Source organism: Poromitra crassiceps, assembly GCF_964638095.1.
Source record: "Poromitra crassiceps genome assembly, chromosome: 15".
NCBI classification, from domain to species: domain Eukaryota; kingdom Metazoa; phylum Chordata; class Actinopteri; order Beryciformes; family Melamphaidae; genus Poromitra; species Poromitra crassiceps.
In genome coordinates, this window is record NC_139634.1 from 29,034,534 (window position 1) to 29,052,485 (window position 17,952).

Consider the following 17,952-nt stretch of genomic DNA (forward strand, 5'->3'; position numbering starts at 1 on the left):
ATAGGGTTTGCTTGTCATTTCTAACAGCGTATGTTGAATCTGGCCCACACACGGGCGGAGTCAGCACTTAATATTACAACCATACAGTCAGATTACAACGGCTATGCCGAAGCATGCACGGACATCAAAGCTGTCCGTCTGTAAAACGATGTTTACACAGGCAAAAGGGAGACAACACATCCACTTGACTTGCCAAAGCATCTCTCCAACAGACGATCCGACTAGTACAAAGTGTCACAGTTTAGCGAATGTGATAACGTCAAGTCAAGCGAGTGTGATTTATTTTGTGACAAGCAAACGTTTTTCAGTTCGTTTGACGAGGCAATTAAAGGCAATGCGCCTAACCTCTGCCAAGGGGGTAGGCTATATGACGGTGTTTAAGAGTGATATGAGGTTGCAAACTGTATAACGTTAACTGTCAAATAAATCACATACACTAAGTATAAGGAACATCAGATTACTGCATATTACCATGTAAAAGCTTTAATAACACTGAGAATTATTTATTTATTTAGAATAATCCATGATTAATGTTATACTAATTGTCAAAAACTCACCTAGCCTACATGTATGAACAAACAAGAAAACACTTGACACCACATAGGCTACCACATACATTTTATTGTGGAAATAAATAAAGATACATGAGATTAACTGTAAATCTGGCACTTAATGATGAAGCTCAAACTCAGATTACACTAAAGTAGACTGAACAGACATTATTCTATTCTGCGCTCTACTGAACACATTTCCTCATTTTCTATTGAGTCAAATGAGATGCCAGCAGAATCAGTTGAGGCAGCCTTCCCCAGCTATCTTTGAACACCACATAAAGTATGATGAAGACTCAAAACATGAATTTTAACTCCCATGTTCTTCTGTCGTCCATTATTACACGACTTTTCCTGTTGTTTTAGCTTTTTGCCGTGGTATCGTTTAAGTATCGAGTATCGCGATATTTAGGCAGGTATCGGTATCGAAGTCATAATTTTGGTATCGTGACAACCCTAATACAAACCCATTTTACACTTCTACCCCATGATAATATCATTATCATCCTAGCTTGCACACATCCCAGTTCAGTGTGTTGCCGATAGCTTACATTGTATTTGGGAGAAGAACCTTAACCCCCCCCCTCCCTATGCTATTTCATATTCAATAAGCTATAATTGCATACAAATAGTTATTGGTGTTAGTTATAATCATAAACTGCCCACACACACACATAGGTAAAAGCAGATTTTACCCTCTGCCCAGAGTAACGTGTCATGTCACGAGTGGCGGACCTTGCTTGGCTCCAGCTTCTGCTGCAGCTCAGAGATAAAACATGTGTGCTCCAAGTCAGATTCCCTCCCCCCTCTTTCTCTCCTCTCTGCCTACTGTATAAGAATCCATGACAACTGTTGAATCTTCACTGCATCTATGACCCTCTGTATCTATACATCATGTATAGTGAGATCGCAGGCCCCTGTAGGCTGAATACATTCTTATAAGACAACTTCCTTATTCCTGGCTTCATTCAATATTCGTTTCATATTGGCTGGAAATGCTGATGTTTATTGCGGGATGAGGAATGATGATTATTGGCACCAATTCCATTCCATAACAGCCCCTTTGGGTCTTGTGAATCATTTCTCAATCAACATCTCCTCTGTTGAGGCAGTGGACTCTCACCCATCCCATTTTTATAGCGGGCATCGCCTCCTCTTTTGGCATGCCCAGCACACAATCGCCTGCTCTATTGGCATGTGCAGCGCATAATTGCTTAACTTTATATCACTGATGACATCACTGTCACTGATGTCACAATGCCTATGACAACACTGATGTCACAATGTCTATGACATCATCAGTACCTATGACATCATCAGTGATGTCATAAGATGATGTTGTCAATAATGATGTCACTGATGATGTCACCACTGATGATGTCATAGACATTGTGACATCATCAGTGGGTCAAAAATTGAAACCAATATTGCCCACTGAAACAGATATTGTTTATATTAAATATTAAATTAAAATATGATATATAGTCCTCAATAAGGAAACCGAACTCAGTCCTCTGCTCTGACAACCTCCTGAGGAGGTGAGTTCGGGTCACTTCAGAGGGGTCAGTTCTTTTGGAGTGTTCACATTGTGCAGAAAATACCAACTAGAGGTCTGAGTTCACCCTTGAGGGCTGGCAATTCCTTTCCACTGGTCGGGAAAGACTACAATTTAACACCTAGAGGGGCAAAGGTCCGTTCAGTAAAGCTATAATGTTTTGAGACTATGCTTTATCATCTAGACAACAGCAATAAAAGTCAGATAACTTGAACTAGATCATCACCCACAGAAATGTACAAGGAAGTGGCCTGGCGTTGGAAAAATACTTCCAGTTGAGACCCAGATTGTGTCTCCATCTTATTTGCCACCAACTAACTTAACACTCACAATATGATATCGTTAAGACAGCAAGCACCTGCTTCAGCAGCAGAAAGTAACGTTATCAGCGAGCTATCGTTACCTTGCGTACTAGCTAAATGGCTACAGTCATTAGAGGATAATGGTAACGTTAGCTGGCTATTGGCTAATATAATACTTTGCCAGTTACACTAGTGATGATTAGTTGGCATAAGTTGGCTTGTAAACAACGACGAGAGTTAAAAGCGGTTGTCAGAAATGAACCCGCTGGTGAGTGGCTTTCAGCGGCTTAACTCTGCTAGCTTAGCTTTAGCATCAACGTTAGCGATGTTACTGGCGTAGACAACAATTAGCAAGCTAGCAAAACATCACGACTACTCTCTGAATGATAAACATCGGCTAACCCAGTTTATCGCAATTTAGTTAGTTGTCAATGCTAGTAAACGCACCTGACATAAGTTACAAGCGCAAAGACAAATTATGTTTAAACTATGGCCACTGACAAATAAGTTTATGTAACGTTACAATTGAAATTTTAAATCTCTCTACCGCCACTACATTTCAGCACATAGCCTGAGCCCATGATCACCGGGGCCTGAAGTGTCAGAAGTTTCATCGCATTACAGCTCGACATGAAACGGCCATAACGTCACTTTTGGTTAGCATTATGGTTTAATTCAGCCAATGTTACATACCAATTCCAAGTGCCAGGAATAAAACAAAAACAGCACAGCGGGACATCATAGCGTTGTAGTCTGGAGTGGAGAAAAGACGACACAACCTCACTCAGCCGTGTTTGGGATAACGCTGAGCCGCTGCTGATAGTAGTACCAGGAAATGGAAGTCATATGACACAGGGACCGCGGTGTGTCAAGAGGTGGGGGGAATGCAAACTAGCTTCAAACGTTTCATCCCCTTGCCTTTACAGAATAGAGTCCATTGTACTTTTATGTAAGGTTATTTTAAAGCCTCATGACAGAATGTCCAAATTGAGGCAAGTAAACACACATTCCCAGACAAGCAGAAGGGTAACTAGTTATCAAGAGGAAACCAAATGTAGTTGGAAACAAATGATTAAAATAAAAGATTGATTGAAACAGTTATTTTAATCGGAAGCAATAAACCTAACGGACTCATACAGACACAAAGTCTAGTCAAACATTTCTCAATCAACATCTCTGTTGAGACAGCAGACTCTCATCCATCCCATTTTTAAGCAAGGCCTGCAAGCCCCACAGGGAGACTTACAAAGAATATAGTGTTTGTATGTGATATTAAACTTAGGAAAATGAGGAGGGTCAATGGGTTCGGAAGTCATTGTGCTTTTAGTAAATAATACTTTCTAAGGGTTAAAAAAAAAACTACAAAAAAGCAGGTGTCTGTCAAATGGGATAATTTGAAATATCACCGTTGTGAAGTACTGTATGTACAAAAACGTACAAATGACAAGAGCAAAGGAAAAACTAAATGCATATACATGTACAACTGAATTGTTTAGCAGCATAATTATATTCTATAACAAAAGAAGTGCTCCTTTTTTTGGCACATACTGTCAGGTCTGGCTTAATTTACCTAATAGTAGGCTATATTCCAGTTTGTGTGTTCATGACAATACACACAGCTATGACAGATTGGTTACATAGCCTTGAAAATAAAACAATAAAACTTTGCTGCAGGTGCACGCTTTTGACACTGAAACCACCCAAATATCAAATTCACATGATGAATGTTAATCCATTGGTCTCACATTTGACATTGATTGAAGAAACAAGCATCAATTTAAGCATTGTTAGGTGTGTGAGCATTTGCTTGGGATACAGAGTGAACTAAAAGAGAGAAGAAAAGTCACCTGATAAGGAACAGAATGACTCAAACTATGGACAAAGAAGAATCTAAGTTTGAAAATAAATATCTCTCTCCTCTCCATAAAAAAAGAGCAAATGGAACAACAACATTGGCGTGTCTTCTTTTTTGTTTTGTCCAAGGTAGCCCAATTCTCTCAGAGGCACTGAGAAACATGGACAATATTCTTTTTAATGGGCATGCAGTCCACAGGATCACAAGACCCCTGACAAAAAAAATCCCGTGGAGCAGTATCCATTCACTTGTCGGTCGCTGGAGCAAAAGATTGGAGACCGATCACTCAGAGAAGCTTGACTGGACCATCTGCCTCTCTCTCCTTTTCTCTATTGCTCTTTTTCGCTGTCTAAGCCACATAGTTGTACTGGTTGGGGTTCTCCTTGTCACGCTCCATATAGTCCCTGTCGATGAGAGACTCTATTCTCTTCTTCAAGTCAGCAGGCTGGATGGGAGGACAGGAACAGGTTGACGGGGGAGTTAACAAAGCAAAGCAACATCACAGTAGAATGTCCTAAAATGTCTATTATAATGAACTGGACATTCTCTATTCAGCATACACAGCTGTGACCAATTGCCATTTCATAACTTGAAATCTGTATGCACAGTTGTGACATTTTGTGGCTCCTGAACATTATAAACAGCTGCTTTTGAAAGAACACAACAGATTTATATCTGTTGGGAGTGAAACAATAATATGGAATTGGCCTGATTTCCAAATGCAGCATTTTTCAGAAGTGGAGCTCAAATAATCTGCATTCTTCACCTTGACAGGGAACTTCAGCTGGTTGTACACTTCAGACACCAAGAGATTATGACTCAGAGTCTTCCTCATCTTCATGATCCGAACAATGGCAGCATCAATCTGATACTGACGATCCTGAAAGACCCTTTCTGTGGTGCTGACTTGCTCCTCAACCTAGGAAAAAAAAAACGCTGTAAGTGGCAAACACCTTAAAAAGGCCTTGAATTGTCTAAAGTGGCACGAGGAAATAGTTCTACCGTTTCTTTCATCTGGATCTGGTTGATTTTGATCCGGAAGAGCTTGTGTTTGAAGTCGTCGTTGCAGGAAAACTTGTCCCCGTCCTCCACATCTTTACTCTTTGGGAGTTTGGTGACGACACGTGCCTTTCCACACGCTAACGACTGAAGAGTCCGTCGCAGCTCACTGTCCTCTATAAGCACGCAGGCAAACAAACAAACCATCAGCTTAGGCCAGTGCCTGCTAAATAAAGACTACCTGACGACCTCGTTTCTTCAGCAAAAAATATAGTGCTGCTGACCAAACCTTTGGATGTGACTGTACAAACCAATTCCTGTTGCCACTTTGATCTCCTCCAGTGTGAATTCCTCTCCTTCATTGAACATCAGGAGCACCAGAGTTTGGAAGAGAGACACCTGCAGCTCTTTCTTGCCCTGAGAATAATAAGAAAGAACAAGTGTGAACATTTAGCTTTACTAGAAATATTGTGTGCTCATTTCTAGCTCCTCCGCACGCCGTTCGACACTGTGGGCGCTGTGGTTGTGTTCCACCCCATATCTTCAGTGCCTACTGCCCAGGTGGGGTATTTCGTCGTAAGGGCCTTTCTCTCTGTGTGGAGTTTGCATGTTCTCCCCGTGCTCCCCCAGGGGGTTCCTCAGTATATAACCCCCCCACTAAAAACATGCAGAAGATCAGATCGTCATCGTCATCCGACCAGTGACGACAACATCCGAAGTTGGTCCCCGGGCGCTGTACGAGAAAGGGACCACTGCTCCTGGCCTGCCCCCCGGAGGAAAGGACATGCCTGGATGGGTTAAATGCAGAGGACACTTTTCACCGGCCACCATCAGCATGAGTGTGTTGTGGCCGCATGCATGTATTGTGGTGTTCGTGTGACAATAAATGACGGGCTTGTCCGTTACGAGAGGTTTTTTTTTTGTTTGTTTTTCTGACCATGCGCAGTTGAGCAATTGTGCGCAGCACCCCTCTGCCTTATTATATAGTAGTGAGAGTGAGATTGGTTGGGTGAGTGCAAAACATCACAGCATTATAAGAAAGTCAGTTGCCCACCTCTTTAAATTCAGCTTTTAAGACACAATGTCCTAGTGTTGATTGCCACTGGAGCTTCCTGCCACTGTGTTTACCCAAGTAGAAGGTCTTGAAAATCTCTTGCAGTCGCACCATCTGGATAAAGATAACAGGTGAAACAAATCAACAGTGAATATATTTATTGCATGGAAGGGTATAAAAAAACCTACAGGATGTGAAAATTTCAATATTTGCTAAGCACTAACCTCAGCGGGCAGGAGCACTTCCATCGGGACATAGGTCGGCCAGTAACCCATGGTGAGGATGTTCACCGTCAGCTCAATGTTGCCAGGAATGTTTTGGCACTGCATATACTACAGAGACAAAGATAGCACCCAATTATCTGCCACATCTACCTTTACATTTAGACAAAACCTACTATTCTCTCTAGGTTATCACTACATGTAATACAAACTGTCATACCTAACTTCATCGTCATGAGAATCAAGTTTTAAAATTCATGCCACAAGCGTGTTCGTACAGATTCTACTATTGTCGTTACCTGTTTGAACTGAATCATGATGTCTTTAGAAAGCTCCATATCCTTGAACATGCCTTCCAGCTTGCTGGTGAACGCTGCTCCACATTCTGAAGAAACAACAGAAAGGTTACTGACGTCAGTTCCCGGATTGCTCATCAGTTCGTTACTGTACTTTGGGATGTGTGAGCGTGTGCGTGTTCATGAGTGACAGAGTGATGGATTATACTAACCATGTTTCAGCTTTGACAACATTGATTTTTCAGCATCAACAGAGGCACTCTTTCCCACCAGCAACCTCTTGGCCAGATCCTTCTTGTAAAAGGCCTCAAAAACATCTTTTCCTGAAAGGATATATAAAGAATAATATACCAAGATCACCTAAAGAGGGGGGAAAACTTAAACTAAAACAAATGCTATAGGAAATATTACCATAGATGAATCTGAAGATAATCATGATCTTATCCAGCATCTTCTCCAGTTCTTCATCTGTTGCCTCTTTGTTTCCTGCCCTCAGCTTTGAATCTACATGTTTTGCTGTAAGCAGAAGCACATTTATACTTAGACTACATGTTATTTACATAGTGATTAGGATGATATTGATTGACAGTGCTCCAATTCTGTGGGGCACTGCAAAGTCACAAACCTATGAGCTCTGCAGGCTTGTTTGGCCTTTTGTTGATGAATGTTTCGAAAGCCTCTTTCATGGCATTGACAAACTTCTCATTCTTCATGAAGCAGATGTCGATGATGTGATCCACCTTGTCTTTGAAGTCCAGTAACTCCTGCACCATCGTCTTGTCTTTTTCTGGGTTGATTACAATTGTGCTTCCAAAGGCCTGCGATATTGAACATCAAAACAATGGAAAACAACACAAGTCAAAACCAAAATTTTGTGTGGATTCCCGAATGACCAACTGGGAGTTGCCATTTCAGACATTGCTGAGAGATGAGGAACTTCAACATGCAGTATATTCAAACCGGTATAAATTCTCATGCTGGCAAACCTTAATGTACTCTATCCAGTGCTGCAGAAGGACTTGGACACCACCTCGCACTCGACTGAAGAGCTGATAGAGCAGAGACAGATCCTGGATTCTGTTCTCATCCAGCAGGTGAGTCAAACCTGGGAGTTTCAGAAGAACAGCAAATATAATATGCCAAACTCTATCTACTATGTCAGACATCGTGAGGCCAGTGAAGATTCACAGCCCTAATTAATTCTAATGTACCTTTTTGCAGAGTTGCAGTGAGATGTTCACCCAGCAATTGCTTTTCCACAGTAGCAATGAGTGGTTTTCTGAGAGAAAAAGTTGAGTTTAGTATAAGTGAACAATAAGGCTTCATTCTCAGTGTTCAAAATGAATACCACAGCCCAAAACTCACTGTGTGCTCTGGTCTAGATATGTGATGACCCTGTCAGCCTCCTCCTCCAAGCGTTTGTTTACATGATGGAGATAGTCTGGCACCTAACGAAAAAAATAAATTTCAATTCCTACCACACTGTAAGCACTGAATATGAATTTCACCATGGACAAGAAATCTATTCAAGAGCTTCCAAAACCCAAAATTGCTATATGGAACGAAATATCTTGTTACATCTAAAAAACTGTACAAGCAAAGACACAATCAGCAGTTTATTTGAATAGCTAAATCTTGATAAGGCACTGTGTCGACAGGAAGCAGTTAATTGAGCTGCCAGCGCCTTTCTGGAATTCATTCTCGATGGTAAGGACTTGCAAGGAGCAATGCTCCTCCCAGAACCGCACCTGGCATTTAAGCGCTCTCGACGGCTAGTGTTTTGGGGCGGAGCGCTCTGGGCGCCTCCCTCAAGCAGAGAAAAGTTCAACTTTTGGAGAAGGTGTGCTGCTCATCAATGTCACTTTTCCGACAGCAGACAAATAAGCGATCCACGTCTGTGTGTGTTGGAAGCACTCTGGACATGATTTCCGAAGCACTCTGACCTGAAGAAAACGCTTCCTGTCGACACGGCCCCTAATGCTAATATATTCTTGATAGCTTAACTAAAAAAAAATACACGTGTAATTTTTACGGTGTTTGGAAACATTAAACACATTTTAAGGGCTCAAATAACATAAAACTCTAAGCTGTTACTACTGTCACTCAGTGCTTGTATCAAAACCAGAGATAATAAAGACAGTAAAAAAAGCAATACCAATAGCATAGTAAGTTTGGGCAGTAGTTTATAGGTTGAGGCCACGTCTCGTCATAGACGCTGGGTTAGCTGGCTCAGCCTTGCTGGGGGCGGGGTCAGGGTGGGGTAAATTCCCCCGTTCTATCCATTCAGCAAAGTTAGAATTTAGCTGATAGCCCAGCCCAGGCAGACACGATCGGGGATTTAACCACCGCAGTAAACGCACATCTGAGCAGACGTCTTGTGTTCTGCTCTAGAACCCCCAAACCTGTAGTTTAGAGCCGCAGCACCGTCTTTTGGTGAGTCAGCCCATGAGATATATCAGATATCAGATATACCCCACTCGCGCGGCAGCCGTTTACCATTTTGTGGGCGTACCCACTGTCTCTATCCAGCTGAGGGAAAGTGAGTCACACCCCTAACTCTAAACATGACATGTCTTGTGGCTACATTGCATGCTGGTCTATTGAGGCTACTGTCAGTGGAGAAAATTCTATATGTCCCTCTTCTATGATGGAGTTCTCCTTGTATGATCGTTGAATGTTGGTACGAAATGGTTAATCTCGAGAGAAGTCCTTACTCTTTGACTTTGTGGGACAAACAGCAAAACTTGACACTTATAATTGATGTTTTAGAATAGATGAGTTTCTGATATCAAAATCCAGTGTAGCGGTACTGGAAAATCTCGTTATGACATAACGTTGTCTACATTTGGCTAGTTATCAGCAGGAATAATAATAATGCACCAAACAACAAAATAGCCCCAGAAATGCAAGGTACATCAAGCTGTTTTGTGGTTGTTTTTAGCAACGTTAAACTGTTGTTTGTGGCTATTTTTAGCAGCGTTAAACTGTTGTAGGGCGGATTGTTCCCTTAAGACAGTCTAGTAGGCGCTACACATAAGGGTCACATAAATCACCTCTCTCTCCTGCATCAGCCTCTGTCCCTCCGCCGCGTACAGCCGATTAGTTTCCTCCAAAAAGCGTTGCTCAAAGGAGTCTTGATAAATCTGTCGGGGATCAGAGAGAACATTGCTTTCGTTAAAGCCATTTTTCAAGAGGGCAGTGACAGCGCATCAAACTCCAGTGCAGGTCATAATCACAAATAACAGCTGCCAAACCCACACTCTGGTTCTATAGACTGTAGAACAGGGCACAGGCACAGATTAAATCCAAGCGATCTGCTCTGGCTTTTGTCATTACATTCTCCTTCAAAAAACAGTCACACCTAACCTAAAATCACCACATTATTGAGTATCATCATAACTTACCAGAGCTGACTAGGGCTGGGCAATATGGTTGAAATCAATATCACGATAATCACAAAGATTTATTTCGGTACAGATGTATATCACGATATGGCTCACCTATATCCAGTTGAACTGAATGGTAATGTTGGGTGTCATGTCAAACAAAATAGAAATATTCAAATAATATTCCTCAAAATGTTTCATAATTTGTCAACTAAAGTAAGTCAAGTGAGTAAAATTTGGTTATCATCAATAAGACAGCAGAATTGTGTGTCACGATATCTGAAAATCACTGTATCATCACGATATGATTTCACTGAAAGATGATAAAACGATAATATTGAATTATCGCCCAGCCCTACAGCTGACACGTATTTGTTTGGGTCAGTTTACCTGCAGGTCAGAGAGCATGCTCAGTAGGCTCCTCAACAGACTGCGGTCGATGGCCTCTCCATTACGCTCCCTCTCAATGAGCAGCAGGATGCCGTCGATGGTTTTACTCTGGACCTTCAGATCACTGATGATGTAGAACCTAAACAGCTCCAGGCCCATGTCCCTGCAGACCAGAGCGGCTCCATTCAACACCCATCTCAACCAAACCGGTCCATGCTTTTTGCAAAACTGTAAACTGAGTGAATTACTCACCAGATTGATGGCAGCATTGAATTTTGTAAAACATAGGTGCGGTCCAAGAACAAAAATATACTCCTAATCATGATCTGTGAAATAATAACAGCGATGAAACATTAACAAGTGACATGAGTGACAGGCTACTCTTTCTTTGATGTATTCATGTGTGAATCAGTCACACAAATCAGGCAGCAGGTGCTTTGCATGGACACTTTTCTTATGTCACTTGACGCTATCACACTAATACTAATCTCAAATAAGGTTATAAAACCTACCATTTGTCTGCAGTGATCTTGCCAACACGTGTCTATTTTCTTCAGGAAAAGCACACTGTCCAGAGCATCCGTAAGAATAGTGTTAAGGTAATACTTTCACTGAAAAGCTTTACTGCTGTGCTATGTGTCAATTCTGCATATCATGATGATACATGATCCACACTAAGCTATATCAAATGAATAACCGGTAAACTTCTGGTAAACAGAGATAAGGAGAAACAGAAACTGGAAAGGATATTCTCTGAATTGATCGATTTGGGCCTTGATGTGGTCTTCACACACTACCCTCAGCTGTTTGTACAGCTTAGCAGATATCTTGTTGGAGCAGAGATTCTCAACAGCCTATGAGGGAGGGGGAAAAAAGTGTCAAAAGTTATTTGTTTATAGACGGATTTAACTTGACAACAAAAACATTCTAAATTGACCCCCAGCTCACTTCCTGTTGCACTGTTGGCTAGTACAGGACATCTCCGAAAACACCACAGCAGACAGGACTGACAATTCCGTGAAAACTGTCTATAGAGGTGGCCGGCCTGAGGTCACACATTGTTCTCACAAACATGGCACTCCTCCCGCTGTTCTCAGCATAGGTTATTCAACAAACATAGTGTAAACTCTGCAACGTTAGCCAGCTCTATTATGGACTTCCGGTTTGAATGAAGGGCATGCAAATCCGTACAGAGGGGCAGCTATCCCCAGACCATAGGGCTTGCTCTGAGAAGCTGGTAGCCCTGGCCTTAGTGGCCTATGTCGTACCTGGTAGAGCTCCTCTAGATTGTACTTGATTGAAGTGCTGTTCTGTATGGCCTCTACTGCCTCCTTCAGCTTCTGCCAGGTCTCCTGTGTGTAGTTCTCAGGCAATTTGGGCTTTTCTGTATGCAAAAGAAACCAAAAACATGGTCTGAAAACATACAAGAGTGGCTCTCACTAGGATCACTGGTACAATAGCTAGATAAAGATAAATATGGATAGGGTACTTTATCCCCGGAGGGAAATGCTGGCATTACAGCAGCAGTAACATCAATGGCAGTAACACAACATAACATATCAAAAACACACAAAGAGGTCGGTGTCTGTGAGAACTTAGAAAAAACTATACCTATTTTACACAACTACTACAGCGCCCTTGCACTGTAGTAACTGTCGCTGTGGAGCATACTATTATTACTATGCCTGTACACGGTCACTGTAAGTACAAAATACAAAATGTGCTATGTGGACAAAAGTGTACAGTGTGCAATGTGAGTTTAATAGTGACTTTATAGGAGGGGAGGAGAGAGGGAGAGCTAGCTATTTCAATTTTAAAACAATTGCATTTACTTTGTCTCTAAAGTGACAAAAATATTACAATAACCGGGGTTAGTCACTGCCAGGTTATCACTGGTAAGTTGCATGTGGTTTTCAGCACTTGAAATGTTACATTGTATCACACTATCTTCCACCTCCACATCTGCCTTGACTATCGTGCATGCTACCTTTGAAGTTCTTGATGACTAGTTTCTTTGCAGCGCCAGGTTTACTGTTGGAGAAGGTGTTGGAGCCTGCGGTTTTCGTCAGTCCGTTTGCATGATGTCCTACCCCACCTGGCATGAACACAGTTTTGCTCTTATTAGAGCACGAAGCAGCCTCCTCAGCCATTTTCACATCCAGTCCAATGGAATCCACTGAATCTTCGAACCTCAACTTCTTTTTGAGGTGTTGCGCATTGAAAATGAGGGAAGGGGAGGAATTCAGGGCTTTGGGAGACGAAGAAATTGTATCAATATCTTCCCTCTCTGAACTGTTTATTTTCCTCTTCTTCGAAGACGTGATACCGCTGTCGTTTTTGACATCAGAAGCTGCTGGTCTAGCCTCCTGGGTTGGCGGTGGGGGATTAGGGGAAGGTAAACCTGTTGGAAACATGAAAAAATGGAATACAAATTCTAACAGCCAGTCTTAATCTTAACTTCCAGTTTTGGGATGGGATCCGCGTCCGAAAGGTTTCAACTAACGTTAGCTTAATTCAGAGAGGCCTTTTCCAAGTATAAAATTGACAATAAATTGCAAACTACACAGCTCCAGTTGAACCTAGCCCCTCTCTCTTTCTTGTTATTGCTGGCAGAAGAAAGATGGTTGGCTATTGCTTCCTCTTTTCCCCTCTCGTCTAACCACGTTGTGGAGCAGTTAGCGAGTCGCGAGAGCTCGTTGGAGATACGGTAATTATTTCCAGGCGAAATGTAGAATGAACCCAGATTTTAAATGATATTAAAGCATTTGATGTTGGTAAACTCTTGATAAATTCACTAGTAAAAGCGATTCATGACCCCACCGGAAGTACTTTGTACGAAAGTACTTTTTTGTGCACGAGCTTTTTCCCTCCCCATTCAGATTTTGGCCGCGAGATGGCGTCATGCCAACACCACTGGTTATTGTATTACTTTTCAGTTTAATTCAGTTTAATTAATTGTAAATCCCAGAGTATTCCCGGTTTATGATATGTGTCTGATCTACCTAAACCAGAGATACAAAGTGAAACCTTTATGCGCATAGACCCCCTACTACACACAAACTCTGCCCAGACTTTAACCAAAGATGCATCTGCTTTAACTAACGCCTATAAACGGACTGTGCGATGCAAATGGTTCTTAGTTAATAATTTTGTAAACTGTCAATGTGGAACATAAAATGTGGTGTGATTTTACAAAGCTTACCATTTTCCCCCTGAAAGAACATCTTTATGACAGGAAAGGAAGTTCTCGAATTGGACTTGACCTGCCGTATGACGCGAACAACTGCCGTAAAATGACGTTACCCTGGCCCTCCACTGCGAAACAAGCGTGCAATTGAATTATTTGATACATGAATTGCATTTTATTCATTTGTGTTTATCATAGTCGGTCTGGCATAGTGCGCGCGGGCAAGCCTTGGGACAATTGAGAGAATACGGTAAAGGCGACCAACGAGGATGTTTAAAAAGTACGTAGCGTTCAATTATTTCTCTGTTGTATCTATCATTAGCTAGCTAGGTGGCTAACTCTGGTTGTCATCGCTCGTCGTTAGCTGGCTAGCCAACGCGCTTCAGCTAACGCTAGGTGTATTTTAGCTTGTTCAATACTTCGTTCAATTCATGAGACAGGCTAACATTAGCTATCATATTGCTAAAGTTTTGTCTGTTGTTCCACTGCACTGTTACCGGATTAGGACTTTCCCCGACCACAAAAGTCAACTTTATTGTAGCTCTTGATGTTAAAACAGTCAAAACCTAGAATACCGGTAAATGTCATTCACAGGGTCGTCTCTGTGAACTAACGTTAAAATAATTCATTTCTGAACATGGACAATTCTCTAATAATAAAGCTAGGATCAGAGAAGCAAGTCTCTAATCTGAATCTTGCGTCATCAAGAGCCAAATGGTATTGAAAATGAAGATGTGCTGCAAACAGAATAAGGTGTTTCCTCATTCACTGACACAGTTGAGACGTGTAACCATTGCAGATCTCTGACCTGTTCTTAGTTGAAGCTGAGGGGAATCAACATGAGAAGTCTGTTTAAGACTGCATTTTGAAACGATGTGTCTTATCTCACTCAGCCTTTGGTCATGATTTGTTTTTGAATATTTTTTCTGTAGGTCTAGCATCAGATCAAATTGAAACATTTCATGGTCATTGGTTACAGAGAAATAAACTGATAGTCTCTCCTCTGTATTATCTGTTTAAATAGAGGTTGAACAGCATGAGTCGCACATTAGCTAATGTTAGTGTTGAGAAGATCTGTAGGAAGATCACCATTGAGAAGATCCGGCTCGAAGGACCTTTTGTTGGGAAAATCTGGCTGGTTGTAAGGAAGCGATCTACAATGATGTTACAGATGACATCAATGTCGGATCGGGATCTCTCATTGCGACATCTCGTAATGATGTAATTTCTCTTTGTGACGTCACACCAATGAGGTCACCGTGTTGATGTTACTCGGCATCGCAACACTGCTGATGATGCCATTTGTGATGTCACTGAATGCAGGAACTCTGACCTCACTACTGAAGTTGGAGTGCAACATTATCCTCTCCATTGTGATGTCAGCCAGAGTGTGACATCATCCTCTCCATTGTGATGTGGTTCTCTGTCTTCTTTCAGATTTGATGAGAAGGAAAACGTGTCCAACTGTATTCAGCTGAAAACGTCAGTGATCAAAGGAATCAAAAATCAGCTGTTGGACCAGTTTCCTGATATCGAGTCATGGCTCAACCACATTATGCCAAAAAAGGACCCTGTCAAAATAGTGAGATGGTATAATCTCTCAATTGATCTTTCTTACACTATATGTATTTTTGTGTCATGGATCATCTCCTGTATGCTGTCTACATGTTTTCCATTATTCTCCCTACAGCCATGAACACATTGAAATCTTGACAGTGAATGGAGAACTGCTTTTCTTCAGACAGAGAGAAGGACCGTTCTACCCAACTCTCAGACTGCTGCATAAATGTAAGATTGATGACTGATTGATTGACGGTTGTATTTGCAATTTTGCACAAACATTGATTCTGTATGTCACAGATTTCTTCACACTCATATGGAATCCTCTTTTCTCCTCGTTTGTTTAAATGTTATAGATCCATTCATTCTTCCACACCAGCAAGTAGACAAAGGGGCCATTAAATTTGTCTTAAGTGGAGCCAACATCATGTGCCCTGGACTGACATCACCAGGCGCTAAACTCTACCCAGCTGCCGCAGACACAGTAGTCGTATCCTTCTATCCATGATGTTATACACCAGGGTTTGCATGATTGATTCCTTCTGGTTGATGCTAGAATGGATCACCCGGAGGGACATCCAACCCTAACCCCAACCAATCATCACTCCCCATGCCTAAACCCAACCAATCATTACTCCTCATGTCCCTCGATACATTCTAGCATAGGCCATTACTTCTTTAATTACTAACTGGAATTGGAATGTCACCCAGCTGTAAGGAAACAGAATTGAATTCCACTTATAGAGATGCTGTCTTGGCTTGATAAACATTATAAAATATAATGAATAAAATAAAAGACATTAAGTTATAATGTATATAGTATGATTTCATGTTATGTATAAAATATCACATGACGGGTACCTTTTTTTATGACATTCAGTATTGATAATATATAACACATTTTCTATTACATATATTACACAACATTACATGTGTGTAATCTCAGCTATGTGGTAGGGGGGGAATCGCAGAATTAAATTCAGCTTACTGTTAATGTTTCCTGTAGACCCCCCCCATTTCAATTCCAATTCCTTGGTTGAATTGGAATTAATGTCCATTCATGAATTGAACCCAAACCTGCTATACACTTTAGCTGTTGTCAGTTGTATAAATTGATTTCCACACAATATACTGTACATATAACACATTTCTTTGCATACATTTTCCATGTCATAAAAAAAAGTCCCCCCCCCGTCTCGCCATATTCATTCATCTATGTCTGCTTCCAGTATGAAATATTTCAGAACATATGTTCTGCTAGCATCTCTAGATAAGTTTCAAGATGTTCATTTTTGTATGCATATCGCTGTGTACGTTTAAGTTCACATCGTACTTGTATGAATTTGTCTTTAATGACTCGCTACAGGCCATAATGGCAGAGGGGAAACAACATGCACTTTGTGTTGGCGTTATGAAGATGTCTGCAGAAAGCATGTAAGATTTAAATTTGATAGAACAATACATTTTAGTAACTGTGGTTGATGCTTCCATGATGGTTAAAAATCGTTTTGTTTTTCTGCTTTGTCAACAGAGAAAAAGTCAACAAGGGAATCGGAATTGAGAATGTTCACTATCTTAATGACGGATTGTGGCACATGAAGACGTATAAGTGATGATATCGGCACCGCCCAACACCCCTCTGAAAGCGTGGAGCTCTTGACAGCGAGGCATGAGCTGCCAGTCAATTGTTTACACCTATGGACTTAGCTGTGTAACTTGCTGGAGGCTTTGAATCAATCGCCATGATGCACAAATAAAAAAAAATCTTGCTTTAAATCTGTTGTTTTGCAGTGCTGCTGGTTTAAAGATGATACAACACAGAGCTGAGTTATGAGCTCTTTTAGTCCAATGTCATCAAGTTGCTGAAACACTGATTTAATTAAATATAAATCAAATGCTACACATAAGGGGGATTGTATGCAAATTTATTTCAGGCAATACTGTGATTTGTAAGGTTTTCATGTATTCTCAGAGTGAGATATAGTTCAGTACAGACAAAATGATCAAACATGTCGGTGTCTTGTAGCAGATTAAGTCCACAGTAGTTGAGGGAGTGGCAGGGTGGAGTCACCAGGCAGGACCGTCAGACCTGTTCTGCTGCCTTTTCCTGTCAGCAGGTGTAACATGAATTTGTGGGTGCTGTCAGGTGGTGGGAAAAGGCTGCTTTGTTTTTGAGTTTACATGGCCTCTTGGCTCTCAACACCTGTTATAACCCCACTGCATATTTCCAAAAATACACGAGCATCCACACATGAGAATAAAGTTCTTTTGTTCAATCTTTCAGAACTTGTTTTGTCTTACCCAACAGCAGAGCTATAGATCACTTAAGCACCACATACATTAGCATCCATGTGTTAAGTCACAACAACATAGTGGTTAGCATTGCAACCAGTAATCATGGCAGAATTGAACACAGTAATAATACCATGGTAAATCTGGAATAGTATACATTCACGATGCTTTAAAAATAGCAACACATTAGTTTCTTAATTTTTCAAAGCTTTCCCTTTAGCAAAAACACTTACAATTATGCATGGCAAATTATCCATCATTACAACTTACCAACAGTGTTTCTCTTGAACCCCTGGGCCCAGTT

General features: G+C 41.2%; 3 protein-coding genes across 3 annotated transcripts in view; 1 reads left to right on the plus strand and 2 right to left on the minus strand.

The window, feature by feature from the left end:
- Positions 1 to 1,716, minus strand: part of lamp2 (lysosomal-associated membrane protein 2) — a gene marked incomplete at its 5' end in the record, with an annotated part of 10,111 nt that extends 8,395 nt beyond the window's left edge. The window contains one exon of the mRNA XM_083651836.1: positions 1,675 to 1,716. Coding sequence (XP_083507962.1) covers positions 1,675 to 1,716 — 42 coding nt within the window. The remainder of the gene's footprint in view (positions 1 to 1,674) is intronic.
- A 1,789-nt stretch (positions 1,717 to 3,505) lies between these two features.
- Positions 3,506 to 13,355, minus strand: cul4b (cullin 4B). Its single transcript, XM_083651392.1, has 20 exons — positions 12,597 to 13,355; positions 11,878 to 11,993; positions 11,360 to 11,463; positions 11,122 to 11,191; positions 10,862 to 10,935; positions 10,610 to 10,772; positions 9,887 to 9,976; positions 8,199 to 8,281; positions 8,045 to 8,112; positions 7,820 to 7,938; positions 7,459 to 7,651; positions 7,245 to 7,349; positions 7,046 to 7,156; positions 6,837 to 6,922; positions 6,541 to 6,648; positions 6,317 to 6,430; positions 5,574 to 5,679; positions 5,266 to 5,438; positions 5,030 to 5,182; positions 3,506 to 4,708 (listed from the first exon to the last, which is right to left on the minus strand). Exons 1-20 carry the CDS (start codon positions 13,021 to 13,023, stop codon positions 4,613 to 4,615), a joined length of 2,559 nt encoding a protein of 852 aa, XP_083507518.1. The 5' UTR covers positions 13,024 to 13,355; the 3' UTR covers positions 3,506 to 4,612.
- A 552-nt stretch (positions 13,356 to 13,907) lies between these two features.
- mcts1 (MCTS1 re-initiation and release factor) lies at positions 13,908 to 17,634 on the plus strand. The gene is made up of 6 exons (XM_083651446.1): positions 13,908 to 14,076; positions 15,234 to 15,386; positions 15,487 to 15,584; positions 15,713 to 15,846; positions 16,723 to 16,790; positions 16,888 to 17,634. Exons 1-6 carry the CDS (start codon positions 14,066 to 14,068, stop codon positions 16,967 to 16,969), a joined length of 546 nt encoding a protein of 181 aa, XP_083507572.1. The 5' UTR covers positions 13,908 to 14,065; the 3' UTR covers positions 16,970 to 17,634.
- The last annotated feature ends 318 nt before the right edge of the window (positions 17,635 to 17,952 follow it).

Bases quoted from the DNA above. Each gene is read 5' to 3' on its own strand.
- cul4b (XM_083651392.1), bottom strand. From the start codon at position 13,023: ATGTTTCCAACAGGTTTACCTTCCCCTAATCCCCCACCGCCAACCCAG. The intron at 8,282-9,886 runs GTGATTTATGTG...TTTTTTCGTTAG, and splicing joins GGCTGATGCAGGAGAGAGAG to GTGCCAGACTATCTCCATCA. The intron at 7,939-8,044 runs GTACATTAGAAT...TGAAACTCCCAG, and splicing joins CACTGCAACTCTGCAAAAAG to GTTTGACTCACCTGCTGGAT.
- mcts1 (XM_083651446.1), top strand. The intron at 15,387-15,486 runs GTATAATCTCTC...TTCTCCCTACAG, and splicing joins CCTGTCAAAATAGTGAGATG to CCATGAACACATTGAAATCT. The intron at 15,585-15,712 runs GTAAGATTGATG...TAAATGTTATAG, and splicing joins TCTCAGACTGCTGCATAAAT to ATCCATTCATTCTTCCACAC.